The sequence below is a fragment of the Scyliorhinus canicula genome, chromosome 10, assembly GCF_902713615.1.
Source record: "Scyliorhinus canicula chromosome 10, sScyCan1.1, whole genome shotgun sequence".
In the NCBI taxonomy this organism is placed as follows: domain Eukaryota; kingdom Metazoa; phylum Chordata; class Chondrichthyes; order Carcharhiniformes; family Scyliorhinidae; genus Scyliorhinus; species Scyliorhinus canicula.
Window position 1 is genome coordinate 188,473,229 of NC_052155.1, and position 17,042 is coordinate 188,490,270.

Genomic DNA, 17,042 nt, shown 5'->3' on the forward strand with positions numbered 1-17,042 from the left:
ATTTAATTGTTTACAGACAGGCAGCTAATGGGATATTGTTTTGATTGCTGGAGATTCCCTGGAGAGTAAATAATTTATGAGGGATTGGATCTAGTCCTAGCTAGGCAGATGAAGGAACACCTTTCGTGAAATACAGATTATGTAATTAATGGGAGGAGCCAGGTCTGCCTGTGGTTTGCAGTTTTGCCAAATGCTGTTATGTTGAACAGAAGAGTCTGACAAGACAGAAGGATTTTCAGGCTGTTCCTGAAAAGGGTCTCTCTCTCCAAAGATATGCACAGTTAAGCAAGTAACCTGTTTTCTGAACTTTATTCATAAGTGGCATTTGAACTGGATCGGGTTGCTTCATTGGAATTAGTAATGGGTATAGATAGTATGTTAAAGTTTTTCCTTTTGTTTAAAACTGTTCAACTAATAATTATAAAGTTATTTCTGTGCTGATAATGTGGTTAATTCTGTGTTTAAATTCAGTTTGTTTTAACATAAAGATACCAATTGGTCGGAGTCGCCACTCCTGGCGGAAAGTATACTTTCCTCCAGTTTTACAAATATAAAGTTGTTTGAGGTTTTATCCTGACAGAAGTTGGGGTCTTCTGTATCCTAACAAAGTGAAAGTTGGCTTTGATTGTCAGCCTTCAACATCCAGTGAGTCTGTAGTATTTAGAATAGATCTGATTTCTCTGTAGCTAAGTTCTCTTGAGTCTATTTTGGCTAAGATTTATTATTTTATCTGAGTACAGGCAAGGTCAGCATTTATTACCCATCCCTAATTGCCCACTGAGAAGTTGGTGGGTGAGCTGCCTTCTTGAACCGCTGCAGTCCATGTGGTGTAGGTACACCCACAGTGCTGTTAGGGAGCGAGTTCCAGAATGTTGCCCCAGCGACAGTGAAGGAACGGCCGATATATTTCCAAGTCGGGATGGTGAGTGACTTGGAGGGGAACCTCCAGGTGGTGGGGTTCCCAGGTATCTGCTGCTCTTGTCCTTCTAGATGGTAGAGGTCACGGGTTTGGAAGGTGAAAGGAAGACCTTGACTAAATGGTCGGAGATCCACATTTGCCTGCAAGGAAGTTTAACCCTTCTAATTATTTTTCATTCATCCTTTCATGCAGAGCGAAAGCAGAAGAAAGCAAAAGGCAAGGGTGAGAGGAAAAGGAAGAGGGCCAGACCCAGAGATCACAGACAGTACGTCGTCTTTCAAGCTACAGAGAACACTGACCAGTAAACGGACAGACCCATTTATTTACAAAGTGCATCAAGCCCTCCACCCTCGTACACACCACACACCTTCGCAGTGCTGCTACTATTGACTGTATCAGCGGCAAGTAACGAGAGCGCACGAGAGAGAGAGAGAGAGAGAGAGACAGAGCGTGCACAAGCTTTGTTTTATGTAGACATTTTGTTTTGTCGTTTCCCCCCCATTTGACCTGAATGGAATGAGTTCGGCACGTCGATGATGTTTACAAAGGTCGGTGGAGACCAATTGGTCCGACAAGCCGCCATTAAAATGGTAACTTCGATAAAACAACAGCAACACCAGGAAGTCCCTGCTTGAACAGGTGGAGAATGGGACTTGTTCCGTCTATTTATATGAAAGAAGACATTCTAACACAGGAAGAGGACTGTTCATTGAAGGCGTTTTTATTTTCTTTTATCATACATTCCAGAAAGACCGTCCCAGATGTGTGACTCCATGCGGAGCTACAATGTATAATCCTCAGCACAACTTTTATTGACAGTTGCTGAAATAAAATGCTTTAAACTGTATAAACCTCAAGCAATGAGTATCTCCTCGTTGCTTGACTGGCATGTTCACTGTGCTGAGTCTACCCATAATAAACGTATTTACTGTACATGTAAACATCCTATTGTGTCGACAATCTGCTTCATGATCGTTAGCAGTACTATCACCCTCCCCTACCTCCAAATCCAAGTTTGCATTTTCTGGAATTAGACTAGGGCATGTCAAGAAATGCTATAGCGATTCCTTTGATAGTTTGAACCCTGATGTAAACCCTCACGAATATTTAATAACCAAACCTGTTGTATATTTCATATCGCAAGGGCTAATGCAGAGATGACACTAGTTTAGTTTGTGTGTGAGTGTAATTGGTTTTATTCAGTGCTTTAAAATGTCTACTCCATGCGTCAGCTCTAGCTTCCATTTTTTTCTCTGTTTACTTTATTTGGAGTCCACACCCAGACCACAAGCAGTGAGCATCAATAGTAAACAGACTCACATATTCAAACAAAACAATTGAACACGGCATGATTTCCTCATTGTAAAATTGCAGACGTTATTTTAACCTAAACCATACCAAACAACAAACATTTGCACATTGAGTCATTTTTCAAGAGAAAACGAACATACAGAAATAGTCTTTGAGATATGACGGTCTCTGATGACTATGCTGAGGTGCTGATGTGAGGAGGATCTTCATCAAGATCAACTTGATGAAGGGGATGGTCAACATCACAGTCGCTCACTGAATTACAGTCTTCAAATTCTCCTGGTCTACCCGCTGTCCAGCATCTTGCATCCCACTCCCGCTGAGAAGTGTTGATCTACTTCTGGGCCTCACGGTAGCATGGTGGTTAGCATCAATGCTTCACAGCTCCAGGGTCCCAGGTTCGATTCCCGGCTGGGTCACTGTCTGTGTGGAGTCTGCACGTCCTCCCCGTGTGTGCGTGGGTTTCCTCCGGGTGCTCCGGTTTCCTCCCACAGTCCAAAGATGTGCGGGTTAGGTGGATTGGCCATGCTAAAATTGCCCGTAGTGTAAGGTTAATGGGGGGATTGTTGGGTTACGGGTATACGGGTTACGTGGGTTTAAGTAGGGTGATCATTGCTCGGCACAACATCGAGGGCCGAGGGGCCTGTTCTGTGCTGTACTGTTCTAAGTGTACTTTGGCCCAAATGGAGACGATGTAAATTTGTGGTTGTGACTTGGCCATTTTATGTAAATCCAGTTCCCAACTTCAATCGTGGTCTTTACCGCAGTGTCTGTTGAAGTAGCTCTTCCTTTACCTCGTCACTTTGTGGTTTCTTCTGCTTTTAGTCTCTCATTCGTGACAACCCAAGATGCAAAGGTTACAACCTATCACAGGTTTACTGGTGTCCTTCAGGATAGAGTGTGGGCTGGATTGACTTGTGTGAAGGAGGGTGTGAATGGATTGTTTCAATGTTTTCCCCTTTGGCCTGCCAGTTTTCAGACTGCCCTTTGTCGCCCTGCCATGGTGTTCAATGCCACCATTCAGTTACGGATTGTATTGCAATGTCAGGTGGTGATGAATTCCATAACTTGCTGGAAACTCTGTGAACGGACTGGAAACAAACTGTGGTCCATTGTCTGCAGTGATCATCTCCGACAAACCCCATTGTGTAAACAACTTGTGTAGAATGTCACTAACTGAAGTGATGGGCATAGAATTTACAGGGATTTCTGGCAATTTTAAATGTAGATAGAATTATAGAATTTAAAGTGCACAAGGAGGCCATTCGGTCCATCGCGTCTGCACCGGCCCTTGGAAAGGGCACCCCATTTAAGCCCACACCTCCACCCTATCCCCGTAACCCAGTAACCCCACCTAACCTTTTTGGTCACTAAGGGCAATTTATCATGGCCACTCCACCTAACCTGCACGTCTTTGGACTGTGGGAGGAAACCGGAGCACCTGGAGGAAACCCACGCAGACACGGGGAGAACGTGCAGAGTCCGCACAGTGTCCCGAGGCTGGAATTGAACCTGGAACTCTGGAGTTGTGAAGCAACAGTGTTAACCACTGTGTCACCATGCCGCCCACTAATCACGAACATCAAGCACTGATTCTGAGAGGATTTTGTTTTAATTAATTAATAATAATAATGGCCTATTGTCACAAGTAGGCTTCAAAGAAGTTACTGTGAAAAGCCCCTAAATTAGTTTGTGGGATGTTGGCGGCGCTGGCTAGGTTAGCATACTTAATGTCTATCCCTAATTGCCATTGAGAAGGTGGTGATGAGTTACCTTTATGAACCGCTGCAGTCCATGTGGTAGGAACACCCACTGTGCTGTTAGGGAGGGAGTTCCAGGATTTTGCCCCAGCGACAGTGAAGGAACGGCCGATATATTTCCAAGTCAGAATGATGAGTAACTTGGAGGGGAAGCTCCAGGTGGTGGGTATCAGCTGCTCTTGCCCTGATGGATGATAGAGGTCATGGGGTTAGAAGGTGCTGTTGAAGGACTCTGAATGCAGGAGCCTGTTGCCACTGTGTGTTGGTGGTGGAGGGAGTGAATGTTTGTGGAGGGGGTGCAAATTAAGCGGACCGCTTTGCCCGAATGGTGTCGAGCTTGGAATTATGTTGGAGCTGCACTTACTGAGGCAAGGGAGAGTTTCCGATCATATCCCTGACTTATGCTTTGTGGATGGTGGACAAGGCTTTGTGGAGTCAGGAGGGAAATTATTCACTGCAGGATTCCTAGCTTCTGACCTTATTTTGTAGCCACAGTATTTATTTTGCTAGTCCAGTTCAGTTTTGGTCAATGGATGTTGCTACTGGGGGATTCAGTGATGATAATGCCATTGAATGTCAAGGGGCGATTTCTTGTCAGAGCTTGTCGCCTGGCACCTGTGTGGCATGAATATTACTTGCTACTTGTCAACCCAAGCCTGGATATTGTCCTGGTCTTGTTGCATTTGGACATGGACTGCTTCAGTATGTGACGAGTCACAGATAATGCGGAACCCTGTGCAATCATCAGCGAACATCCCCACTTACGATCTCATGTTGGAGGGAAGATCATTGATGAAGTAGCTGAAGATGGTTGGGGCCCAGACTGGCACTTCTCAAACCAGGAGGTGGCGCCATGGTTCTAGGGTCAGTCCTAGAGAAGTGAGACACAGTTTAACAGATTTCTCACTGAGTGGTGACCTATTGCTGACCACCTGAATAACATTCTGCAGTCCTTCGTAGACAAGATGGAAAGGTGTTGCTGTAGAACGTTCCAGATAATTGCTGGAATTCTATGTCAATACAGTCATCTGCAAACAACATGAGATCATTCCACACTCTGTAATACAGGATCAGGTCTTCTATTTCAGAAGACCGGTTGGTTTTTAGGTATCGTCGTATTTTTCAGTTCCCCTTCATAACAAGATTCACAGCTGTGTGCAAAATCATGTGATCCCATTGTCTTTAATATTGCAACTTGTTTCACTGTCCCTCACGCTGTCAGTGCTGTTACTGATCAGCATGTCATTCTGTAAACCTGCAAGATGCAGCACCTTGAACTTTCAACTTGTGAAGACTATCTGACCATCGGTGTGTAGACGTCAATGACTAGATCCTGACGTGGTTAGCAATCTAGTCAGTGCCTGGTGATCAGTGTTGAGATGAGCCAATGTTCACAAGCATAGAGCACGAGGGACTGGTGGAGATTCTATCCAAACCTTGAAATAACGAACACTGTTTGCTGTGCGATTATCCACTCTGTGCATTTTTGCGTAACAGCTTCCAAAGTGGCCCTGTGACATCTGTGCACTTGGGAACGAATTTGTGATACAAGTTGGTAATGCTGAGGATTAATGCCAACAGGATCAATGCCAACTCTCCCATGTTAGTTGTGGTCAGGAACACGTGAATAACTTTGCTATCCTGTGTTGGATTTACTCCGGCTGCTGTCACTCTGCACACCAGTTAGTCAAGTTCAGATGCCACGAATGTGCATTGGTCCTTTGAGCATCAAGTTGTGCGGTGGGAGCTGACCATTGTCGATCGCGTTCTGCTTCGTTACTTTCATGGTCAATGAGGTGATGTGGAGACTGGAAAAATCTGCTGGAATGTTGTTGAGCGCAGCAGCACAGAATGTCCCTTTGGTTGGTATGCAGCCTCACAAGAAGCAAAAGCTGGGAGGGGTTCTGCTGGAGCTACCTGAACAGCTTCATTCACATATCCAGCTCAGTCAGGACTGGATCCTGAAATGCCGATAGTTCTTGTATCACAGCAAGTGGGTACATGTCCAGAATGATAGCTTTATTGACCACAGTCTCAGTTTGCCGATTTTGTGCTGCGCAATAACCAGGCTTGATATCCATGACGATGGGTTGATTTGTTCAATGATACTGTCTGTTTCTAGTCATTTCAGCTCCTGTGACTCTGGCACAAGTGTTTCCGGAAATGGTGAGATTGACGTGTTTATATGGGCAGGGTGACTATTCTGTTAGAATTCAGCTTCCTCGACAGCAGCAATCCACTGTTCATCAGGACTAAATCTAAAACAACGCATTGCTTTTGTGAGATCCTTGTATGTCATCACACGACCCTTCCTTCCAATATCCCACAACTTTACATTGGAGTCCCTGGAGCCAGAGACCGCAAACCCCCTCAAAAAGATGGAAGTCTGAAATGCAGATGGCGGCTTTGAGTCCTGACAGTGTCCGAGGAATCTCGGCCGCTCCCAAACCCCACATTCTTAATGATCCAGGTTGGAACCCAGCAACAACCAGCTCCTCAGAATCTTTGCACTGAATCCACTCTACTGCCATGTTGTAAAACTCATCATCCAGTTAGGTTTGCTGACTGGCATCACATTTGATCTCTGGCTGATAAGGAAGGATGCCTGCATGGATCGTCTGTGTCATCGATTGTGCTCATCTGCCCTCCAGTGGTGTCTTCAAGGTTGAATCTCAGCCTATCGAAAAGGATTGCCCCCATAAAGCTTCTGCATTTACCTCTATAGAACATGAACTTGTCTAGGATGGTGTTTTTGTAGTGACTGGAACTGTGAATATTCCCAAATCGGATTCATTACATCATCCTAAGTTTGATGATTTTTTTGAAGTTTGTATCTCAAAACAGGTATTTTTGCACCAACATCGATAAGTGCCATCTCGACTGAGAATTCCTTAAACTGACCTGGTCCATTACTGGACACGATGGGACGCAGAAGTTTTAAATCTCTCTCGGGAAGACACCTCCGCTGTTGAACAAAGCCCCGTTCTTTAACCTTTCACACTTCTGCAAAGTGGTTCCATTTTGAGCATGAGTTACACTCCTTCCACTGGGCGGGGTTTGGTGTTGTGAATTGACTTCCACAACTGAGACATGGTTTTGAAGGATTCTCGCCATGTTGGGAACATGTTGATGGGACTGTCAAAGTCTTTGTCCACAATCCTTGCGTTTGAGTTGCTTGGACTTTGTCTTTAATCCTGGATCTGAGGCCATTCTCTGCTTAATCAAGGTGCCACTGATATCAGCATCTGCAGAATGCCCCAGACAGAATTGAAGAGCTAAATTGTTGGGGCTGTTCTTCGGAATCTTTGTGCAGTTCATTCAGGATTCTAATCCCACACTGCGTTTCTTTTACCTTTTCCAACATGGCGCACACAAAGAACCTACCCTAAACTTCCGACTCACTGGAGGAATGTGTTTGGATGGGGGTAACATCAAGCGATCGCGATGCAAAACATTTGAGGCAGCGAAGAAGGCCGACACAGTCAGCAGAATGACTCAGAACCTGAGTGATGCTTCAGTGAGGAACGTTGGATCGGGAGAGGAAGAAAGAATTGCAGGGATCTTGGAAAAGAGCAGGAAAGTGAGATAGATAGATAGAGAAATACAGCACAGAACAGGCCCTTCGGCCCACGATGTTGCGCCGAACTTTTGTCCTAGGTTAATCATAGAATTTTGGACAATTTGTCATGGCCAATCCACCCAACCTGCACATCTTTGGACTGTGGGAGGAAACCGGAGCACCCGGAGGAAACCCACGCAGTCACGGGGAGGATGTGCAGACTCCACACAGACAGTGACCCAAGTCGAAATCGAACTTGGGACCCTGGAGCTGTGAAGCAATTGTGCTATCCACAATGCTACCGTGCTGCCCTTAAGAAGTTAACCTACACTCCCTTATTCTACCCTAATCCAAGTACCTATCCAATAGCCGTTTGAAGGTCCATAAATTTTCCGACTCAACTACTACCACAGGCAGTGCATTCCATGCCCCCACTACTCTCTGGGTAAAGAACCTACCTCTGACATCCCCTCTATATCTTCCACCATTTATCTTAAATTTATGTCCCCTTGTAATGGTGTGTTCCACCCGGGGAAAAAGTCTCTGACTATCTACTCTATCTATTCCCCTGATCATCTTATAAACCTCTATCAAGTCGCCCCTCATCCTTCTCCGTTCCAATGAGAAAAGGCCCAGCACCCTCAATCTTTCCTCGTATGACCTACTCTCCATTCCAGGCAACATCCTGGTAAATCTCCTCTGCACCTTTTCCAAAGCTTCCACATCCTTCCTAAAATGAGGTGACCAGAACTGCACACAGTACTCCAAATGTGGCCTGACCAAGGTTTTGTACAGCTGCATCATCACCTCACGGCTCTTAAATTCAATCCCTCTGCTAATGAACGCTAGCACACCATAGGCCTTCTTCACAGCTCTATCCACTTGAGTGGCAACTTTCAAAGAACAATGAACATAGACCCCAAGATCTCTCTGCTCCTCCACATTGCCAAGAACCCTACCATTAACCCTGTATTCCGCATTCAGATTTGTCCTTCCAAAATGGACAACCTCACACTTGTCAGGGTTAAACTCCATCTGCCACTTCTCAGCCCAGCTCTGCATTCTATCTATGTCTCTTTGAAGCCGACAACAGCCCTCCTCACTATCCACAACTCCACCAATCTTCGTATCATCTGCAAATTTACTGACCCACCCTTCAACTCCCTCATCCAAGTCGTTAATGAAAATCACAAACAGCAGAGGACCCAGAACTGATCCCTGCGGTACGCCACTGATAACTGGGCTCCAGGCTGAATATTTGCCATCCACCACAACTCTCTGTCTTCTATCGGTTAGCCAGTTTGTTATCCAACTGGCCAAATTTCCCACTATCCCATGCCTCCTTACTTTCTGCATAAGCCTACCATGGGGAACCTTATCAAATGCCTTACTAAAATCCATGTACACTACATCCACTGCTTTACCTTCATCCACATGCTTGGTCACCTCCTCAAAGAATTCAATAAGACTTGTAAGGCAAGACCTACCCCTCACAAATCCGTGCTGACTATCCCTAATCAAGCAATGCCTTTCCAGATGCTCAGAAATCCTATCCCTCAGTACCCTTTCCATTACTTTGCCTACCACCGAAGTAAGACTAACTGGCCTGTAATTCCCAGGGTTATCCCTATTCCCTTTTTTGAACAGGGGCACGACATTCGCCACTCTCCAATCCTCTGGTACCACCCCTGTTGACAGCGAGGACGAAAAGATCATTGCCAACGGCTCTGCAATTTCATTTCTTGCTTCCCATAGAATCCTTGGATATATCCCGTCAGGCCCGGGGGACTTGTCTATCCTCAAGTTTTTCAAAACGCGCAACACATCTTCCTTCCTGACAAGTATCTCCTCAAGCTTATCAGTCTGCTTCACGCTGTCCTCTCCAACAATATGGCCCCTCTCATTTGTAAATACTGAAGAAAAATACTGATGAACTGGACCAGGAGCTAGCATGGACTCGATGGGTCGAATGGCCACCTCCTGTGCTGTACTATCCACAACCATACTCAATAACTGAACACAGGTGCTGTCACATTCGTCTCCACTTAATCTATCCCAGCAGGATGGGTTCAGTTATTCCAAGGAACATCTGCATTTATTGCTGTTCATCCTCCTGAAAATTTAAATCTATTTTGATGCATGTGAACTGATCAAGGGCTCTGTTCACTGGGTTAATAATGACTCTGATAAAAGGCAAGGACATGCAGTCAGATGGGATATTGTACCTGGAAAATGAGATCCAGACTGAAGCACGCTAAACAATAACACATGGTGGAGTTGTTTCGGTCAAACCATCCGTGTTTATTCATTCGGAACATTTAAAAACATAATAACATATGATGAACAAAGGTCTAATTGAGCTTTATTGCTGAATTCCTACTGACGGCTGACATTCTGATTAGTAATACATTTTTGAATGAAGTTGTTACACATGGAGTGTATAATAGCGCAATGGTTCTATTGCTGGATTTCATGATGCAAAGGTCTGGATGAATGATCCCACAATTGTGGTAGCAATTTCCACCGCGGCACTTCGGCATATTTGGGTTTACCTCGGGAATAAAGAGCTGCACTCGGCTCGAAAGGCCATCAAGCTGTCAAGTTGTGATTCCTGCTGCTTCACGTGCGATTTCTTCAGGAGGAAAGCCTGCCCTCCTGACCTGATCTGCACCTATGTGACTCCAACCCCGCACCCTCATGGCTGATTGGAACTGGCCCTCAAACTGGCTGAGCGAGGCAGTGCTTTACATCAGAGCTGCTCTCGATGCTTCGGGAAAGTGACCAACTGTCCATCTCTCCATACAGGCCCATGCCCTAACACCGAAAATAAAGTCAACAGAAATTCTAGGGGAAAGGCTCAAGGCGTTAACAGGAAATGTATTTAGTCTCATCTGATAGGAATAGGATTTCCCAAGTTTCAGATTGTAACATAGCCCTTGCTTCTGTAATGACAATTCTAAGATGACAAGGACTGCACACAAGACATTTACTAAATACATTTACTCACATGTAACCATGTAAAGTCCATTACAGAAGTTACATGTAGATCAGCTATGGTACATGTGGTACATGTGGTGAATGTAATATGATAATTCACACTATATCTTTGTAAGCGCAGTAGCGTTATCCGAACACTAGGGGGAGTAGCTCTGGGAATGCTCAGGAGCTTGTACAGGGCTCCACCCTTGGCTCCGCCCACGACTCCTCCCCCTAGTGCTGCTGTATAAATACCCTTGTCCAGAGTCAGCCTGCAGTTCACTGAGAGTTCATCAACGGGTAACAGGCTGGCTCTGGAGTAAGTCGATTAAAGCCTATATTCATATCGGAAACACGTATCTGGTGAATTGATGGTTCCATCAATTTAATCGACTTAAGAACAGCAAGATTGATCATGGAATCAGCCCTCAAGCCTGGACGCCTGGAACTGCAGGATGCAGAGGCTAAAGAAATCTTCTCCCACTGGCTGCGCTGTTTCAAGGCCTACCTGGCAGAAGCGAGCACAGCCGAAACGACAGAGGAACAGAAGTTGAGTCTACTGCACGCGAGGGTGAGCCACAGAATCTCTACACAACTAAACTCGGCCGGTTCATATACTGCAGCGCTAGCAATACTCGATAAGATATATGTAAGGCCCATTAACGAAGTTTACGCACGCCATGTGTTCACGACTCGCCGCCAGCGGCCTACAGAATCACTCGCCGAATTTCTAAGGGAACTCAATAATTTGTCCAATGACTGTAATTATCAAGCGGTTACCACAGCTAACCACAGAGAACTTGCTGTACGCGATGTTTTTGTAGCGGGCCTCAGGTCTAATTATGTGCGCCAACGATTGCTGGAAAAGGGGGCCCAAGACTTAGAAACGACTGTGGAGGCTGCTACCACGATGGAGGTCTCTTTCCGTAGCCTTAACTCGTTCCCCGCGGACCCCGCGACCCAATCATGGGCCCCCGACCAGCGACTCGCCCAGGCCAGTGCTACGCGGCCGCCCAGCCACCATGCTGCCCCAGCCAGCCACTATGCTGCTCCAGCCACCATGCTGCCCCAGCCAGCCACCATGCTGCCCCAGCCACCATGCTGCCCCAGCCACCATGCTGCCCCAGCCACTATGCTGCCCCAGCCAGCCACCATGCTGCCCCAGCCACCATGCTGCCCCAGCCAGCCACTATGCTGCCCCAGCCAGCCACCATGCTGCCCCAGCCAGCCACCATGCTGCCCCAGCCAGCCACCATGCTGCCCCAGCCAGCCACCATGCTGCCCCAGCCACTAAGCTGCCCCAGCCAGACACTATGCTGCCCCAGCCACTATGCTGCTCCAGCCACTATGCTGCTCCAGCCACTATGCTGCCCCAGCCTGCCACTATGCTGCCCCAGCCACCATGCTGCCCCAGCCGGCCACCATGCTGCTCCAGCCACTATGCTGCCCCAGCCACCATGCTGCCCCAGCCAGCCACCATGCTGCCCCAGCCAGCCACTATGCTGCCCCAGCCACTATGCTGCTCCAGCCAGCCACCATGCTGCCCCAGCCAGCCACTATGCTACCCCAGCCAGCCACTATGCTGCTCCAGCCAGCCACTATGCTGCCCCAGCCACCATGCTGCCCCAGCCAGCCACTATGCTACCCCAGCCAGCCACTATGCTGCCCCAGCCACTATGCTGCCCCAGCCAGCCACTATGCTGCCCCAGCCACCATGCTGCCCCAGCCACTATGCTGCCCCAGCCACTATGCTGCCCCAGCCACCATGCTGCCCCAGCCAGCCACTATGCTGCTCCAGCCACTATGCTGCTCCAGCCAGCCACCATGCTGCTCCAGCCAGCCACTATGCTGCCCCAGCCACCATGCTGCCCCAGCCAGCCACTATGCTGCCCCAGCCAGCCACTATGCTGCCCCAGCCACTATGCTGCCCCAGCCAGCCACTATGCTGCTCCAGCCACTATGCTGCCCCAGCCAGCCACTATGCTGCTCCAGCCACTATGCTGCTCCAGCCACCATGCTGCCCCAGCCAGCCACCATGCTGCCCCAGCCAGCCACTATGCTGCCCAGCCACTATGCTGCTCCAGCCACTATGCTGCCCCAGCCACCATGCTGCTCCAGCCACTATGCTGCCCCAGCCAGCCACTATGCTGCCCCAGCCACTATGCTGCCCCAGCCACCATGCTGCTCCAGCCACTATGCTGCCCCAGCCAGCCACTATGCTGCCCCAGCCGTCATGCTGCCCCAGCCACTATGCTGCCCCAGCCACTATGCTGCCCCAGCCACCATGCTGCCCCAGCCAGCCACCATGCTGCCCCAGCCAGCCACTATGCTGCCCCAGCCACTATGCTGCTCCAGCCACTATGCTGCCCCAGCCACCATGCTGCTCCAGCCACTATGCTGCCCCAGCCAGCCACTATGCTGCCCCAGCCACTATGCTGCCCCAGCCACCATGCTGCTCCAGCCACTATGCTGCCCCAGCCAGCCACTATGCTGCCCCAGCCGTCATGCTGCCCCAGCCACTATGCTGCCCCAGCCACTATGCTGCCCCAGCCACTATGCTGCCCCAGCACCATGCTGCCCCATCCACTATGCTGCTCCAGCCACTATGCTGCCCCATCCACTATGCTGCTCCAGCCACTATGCTGCCCCATCCACTATGCTGCTCCAGCCACTATGCTGCCCCATCCACTATGCTGCTCCAGCCACTATGCTGCCCCATCCACTATGCTGCTCCAGCCACTATGCTGCCCCATCCACTATGCTGCTCCAGCCACTATGCTGCTCCAGCCACTATGCTGCCCCAGCCAGCCACCATGCTGCCCCAGCCGTCATGCTGCCCCAGCCACTATGCTGCCCCAGCCACTATGCTGCCCCAGCCACTATGCTGCCCCAGCACCATGCTGCCCCATCCACTATGCTGCTCCAGCCACTATGCTGCCCCAGCCACTATGCTGCCCCAGCCACTATGCTGCCCCAGCCACTATGCTGCCCCAGCCACTATGCTGCTCCAGCCACTATGCTACCCCAGCCAGCCACTATGCTGCCCCAGCCACTATGCTGCCCCAGCACCATGCTGCCCCATCCACTATGCTGCCCCAGCCACCATGCTGCCCCAGCCACTATGCTGCCCCAGCCAGCCACTATGCTGCTCCAGCCACCATGCTGCCCCAGCCACGATGCTGCCCCAGCCAGCCACTATGCTGCTCCAGCCACTATGCTGCCCCAGCCACTATGCTGCCCCAGCCACTATGCTGCTCCAGCCACTATGCTGCCCCAGCCACTATGCTGCCCCAGCCACAATGCTGCCCCAGCCAGCCACTATGCTGCCCCAGCCACCATGCTGCTCCAGCCACTATGCTGCCCCAGCCACTATGCTGCCCCAGCCACCATGCTGCCCCAGTCAGCCACTATGCTGCCCCAGCACCATGCTGCCCCAGCCACTATGCTGCTCCAGCCACTATGCTGCCCCAGCCAGCCACCATGCTGCCCCAGCCAGCCACCATGCTGCTCCAGCCAGCCACCATGCTGCTCCAGCCACCATGCTGCCCCAGCCAGCCACCATGCTGCTCCAGCCAACATGCTGCCCCAGCCAGCCACTATGCTGCCCCAGCCACTATGCTGCTCCAGCCACCATGCTGCCCCAGCCACTATGCTGCCCCAGCCACTATGCTGCCCCAGCCACTATGCTGCCCCAGCGACCATGCTGCCCCAGCCAGCCACCATGCTGCCCCAGCCACTATGCTGCCCCAGCCAGCCACTATGCTGCCCCAGCCAGCCACCATGCTGCCCCAGCCACTATGCTGCTCCAGCCAGCCACTATGCTGCTCCAGCCACTATGCTGCCCCAGCCACCATACTGCCCCAGCCACTATGCTGCCCCAGCCACTATGCTGCTCCAGCCACTATGCTGCCCCAGCCACTATGCTGCCCCAGCCACAATGCTGCCCCAGCCAGCCACTATGCTGCCCCAGCCAGCCACTATGCTGCCCCAGCCACCATGCTGCTCCAGCCACTATGCTGCCCCAGCCACTATGCTGCCCCAGCCAGCCACTATGCTGCCCCAGCCAGCCACTATGCTGCCCCAGCTACTATGCTGCTCCAGCCAGCCACTATGCTGCTCCAGCCAGCCACTATGCTGCCCCAGCCAGCCACTATGCTGCCTCAGCCAGCCACTATGCTGCCCCAGCCAGCCACTATGCTGCCCCAGCCAGCCACTATGCTGCCTCAGCCAGCCACTAAGCTGCCCCAGCCAGACACTATGCTGCCCCAGCCACTATGCTGCTCCAGCCAGCCACCATGCTGCTCCAGCCAGCCACCATGCTGCTCCAGCCACTATGCTGCTCCAGCCACCATGCTGCCCCAGCCACTATGCTGCCCCAGCCACCATGCTGCTCCAGCCACTATGCTGCCCCAGCCACTATGCTGCCCCAGCCACCATGCTGCTCCAGCCACTATGCTGCCCCAGCCACTATGCTGCTCCAGCCAGCCACTATGCTGCTCTAGCCAGCCACTATGCTGCCCCAGCCAGCCACTATGCTGCCCCAGCCAGCCACTATGCTGCTCCAGCCAGCCACTATGCTGCCCCAGCCAGCCACTATGCTGCCCCAGCCACCATGCTGCCCCAGCCACTATGCTGCTCCAGCCAGCCACTATGCTGCCCCAGCCAGCCACTATGCTGCTCTAGCCAGCCACTATGCTGCCCCAGCCAGCCACTATGCTGCCCCAGCCACCATGCTGCCCCAGCCAGCCACTACGCTGCCCCAGCCAGCCACTATGCTGCTCCAGCCACTATGCTGCCCCAGCCACTATGCTGCCCCAGCCACTATGCTGCTCCAGCCACCATGCTGCCCCAGCCGCCATGCTGCCCCAGCCACTATGCTGCTCCAGCCACCATGCTGCCCCAGCCACTATGCTGCCCCAGCCAGCCACTATGCTGCCCCAGCCAGCCACATGCTGCCCCAGCCACTATGCTGCCCCAGCCAGCCACTATGCTGCCCCAGCCACTATGCTGCCCCAGCCACCATGCTGCCCCAGCCACTATGCTGCCCCAGCCACTATGCTGCCCCAGCCAGCCACCATGCTGCTCCAGCCACTATGCTGCCCCAGCCACTATGCTGCTGCAGCCACCATGCTGCCCCAGCCACTATGCTGCCCCAGCCACTATGCTGCCCCAGCCACTATGCTGCCCCAGCCAGCCACCATGCTGCCCCAGCCACCATGCTGCCCCAGCCAGCCACCATGCTGCTCCAGCCACTATGCTGCCCCAGCCAGCCACTATGCTGCCCCAGCCACTATGCTGCTGCAGCCACTATGCTGCCCCAGCCACTATGCTGCCCCAGCCACTATGCTGCTGCAGCCACTATGCTGCCCCAGCCACTATGCTGCCCCAGCCACTATGCTGCCCCAGCCACTATGCTGCCCCAGCCAGCCACCATGCTGCCCCAGCCAGCCACCATGCTGCTCCAGCCACCATGCTGCTCCAGCCACCATGCTGCTCCAGCCCAGCCACCATGCTGCCCCAGCCAGCCACCATGCTGCTCCAGCCACTATGCTGCCCCAGCCACTATGCTGCCCCAGCCACCATGCTGCTCCAGCCACTATGCTGCCCCAGCCACTATGCTGCCCCAGCCACCATGCTGCCCCAGCCACTATGCTGCCCCAGCCACCATGCTGCTCCAGCCACTATGCTGCCCCAGCCACTATGCTGCCCCAGCCACTATGCTGCCCCAGCCACTATGCTGCCCCAGCCACTATGCTGCCCCAGCCACTATGCTGCCCCAGCCACTATGCTGCCCCAGTCACCATGCTGCCCCTAATGTCAACATTGTCCCAATGTAATCCCAGAGTACACACATTGTCCCAATGTAATCCCAGTGTACACACATTGTCCCTAATGTAATCCCAGTGTACACACATTGTCCCTAATGTAATCCCAGTGTACACACATTGTCCCTAATGTAATCCCAGTGTACACACATTGTCCCTAATGTAATCCCAGTGTACACACATTGTCCCTAATGTAATCCCAGTGTACACACATTGTCCCTAATGTAATCCCAGTGTACACACATTGTCCCTAACGTAATCCCAGTGTACACACATTGTCCCAATGTAATCCCAGTGTACACACATTGTCCCTAACGTAATCCCAGTGTACACACATTGTCACAATGTAATCCCAGAGTACACACATTGTCCCTAATGTAATCCCAGAGTACACACATTGTCACAATGTAATCCCAGTGTACACACATTGTCACAATGTAATCCCAGAGTACACACATTGTCCCTAATGTAATCCCAGAGTACACACATTGTCACAATGTAATCCCAGAGTACACACATTGTCCCTAATGTAATCCCAGTGTACACACATTGTCACAATGTGATCCCAGAGTACACACATTGCCCCTAATGTAATCCCAGTGTACACACATTGTCCCAATGTAATCCCAGAGTACACACATTGTCCCTAATGTAATCCCAGTGTACACACATTGTCCCTAATGTAATCCCAG

The 17,042-nt window shown here is 51.0% G+C and overlaps 1 protein-coding gene across 1 annotated transcript in view; it reads left to right on the top strand.

Moving 5' to 3' along the window:
• rspo2 (R-spondin 2) overlaps positions 1–1,864 on the top strand; it is a 150,397-nt gene extending 148,533 nt beyond the window's left edge. The window contains exon 5 of the mRNA XM_038810364.1: positions 1,112–1,864. Within this exon, the coding sequence (XP_038666292.1) occupies positions 1,112–1,224 (113 nt within the window). The 3' untranslated portion in view covers positions 1,225–1,864. The remainder of the gene's footprint in view (positions 1–1,111) is intronic.
• Positions 1,865–17,042: the final 15,178 nt, after the last annotated feature.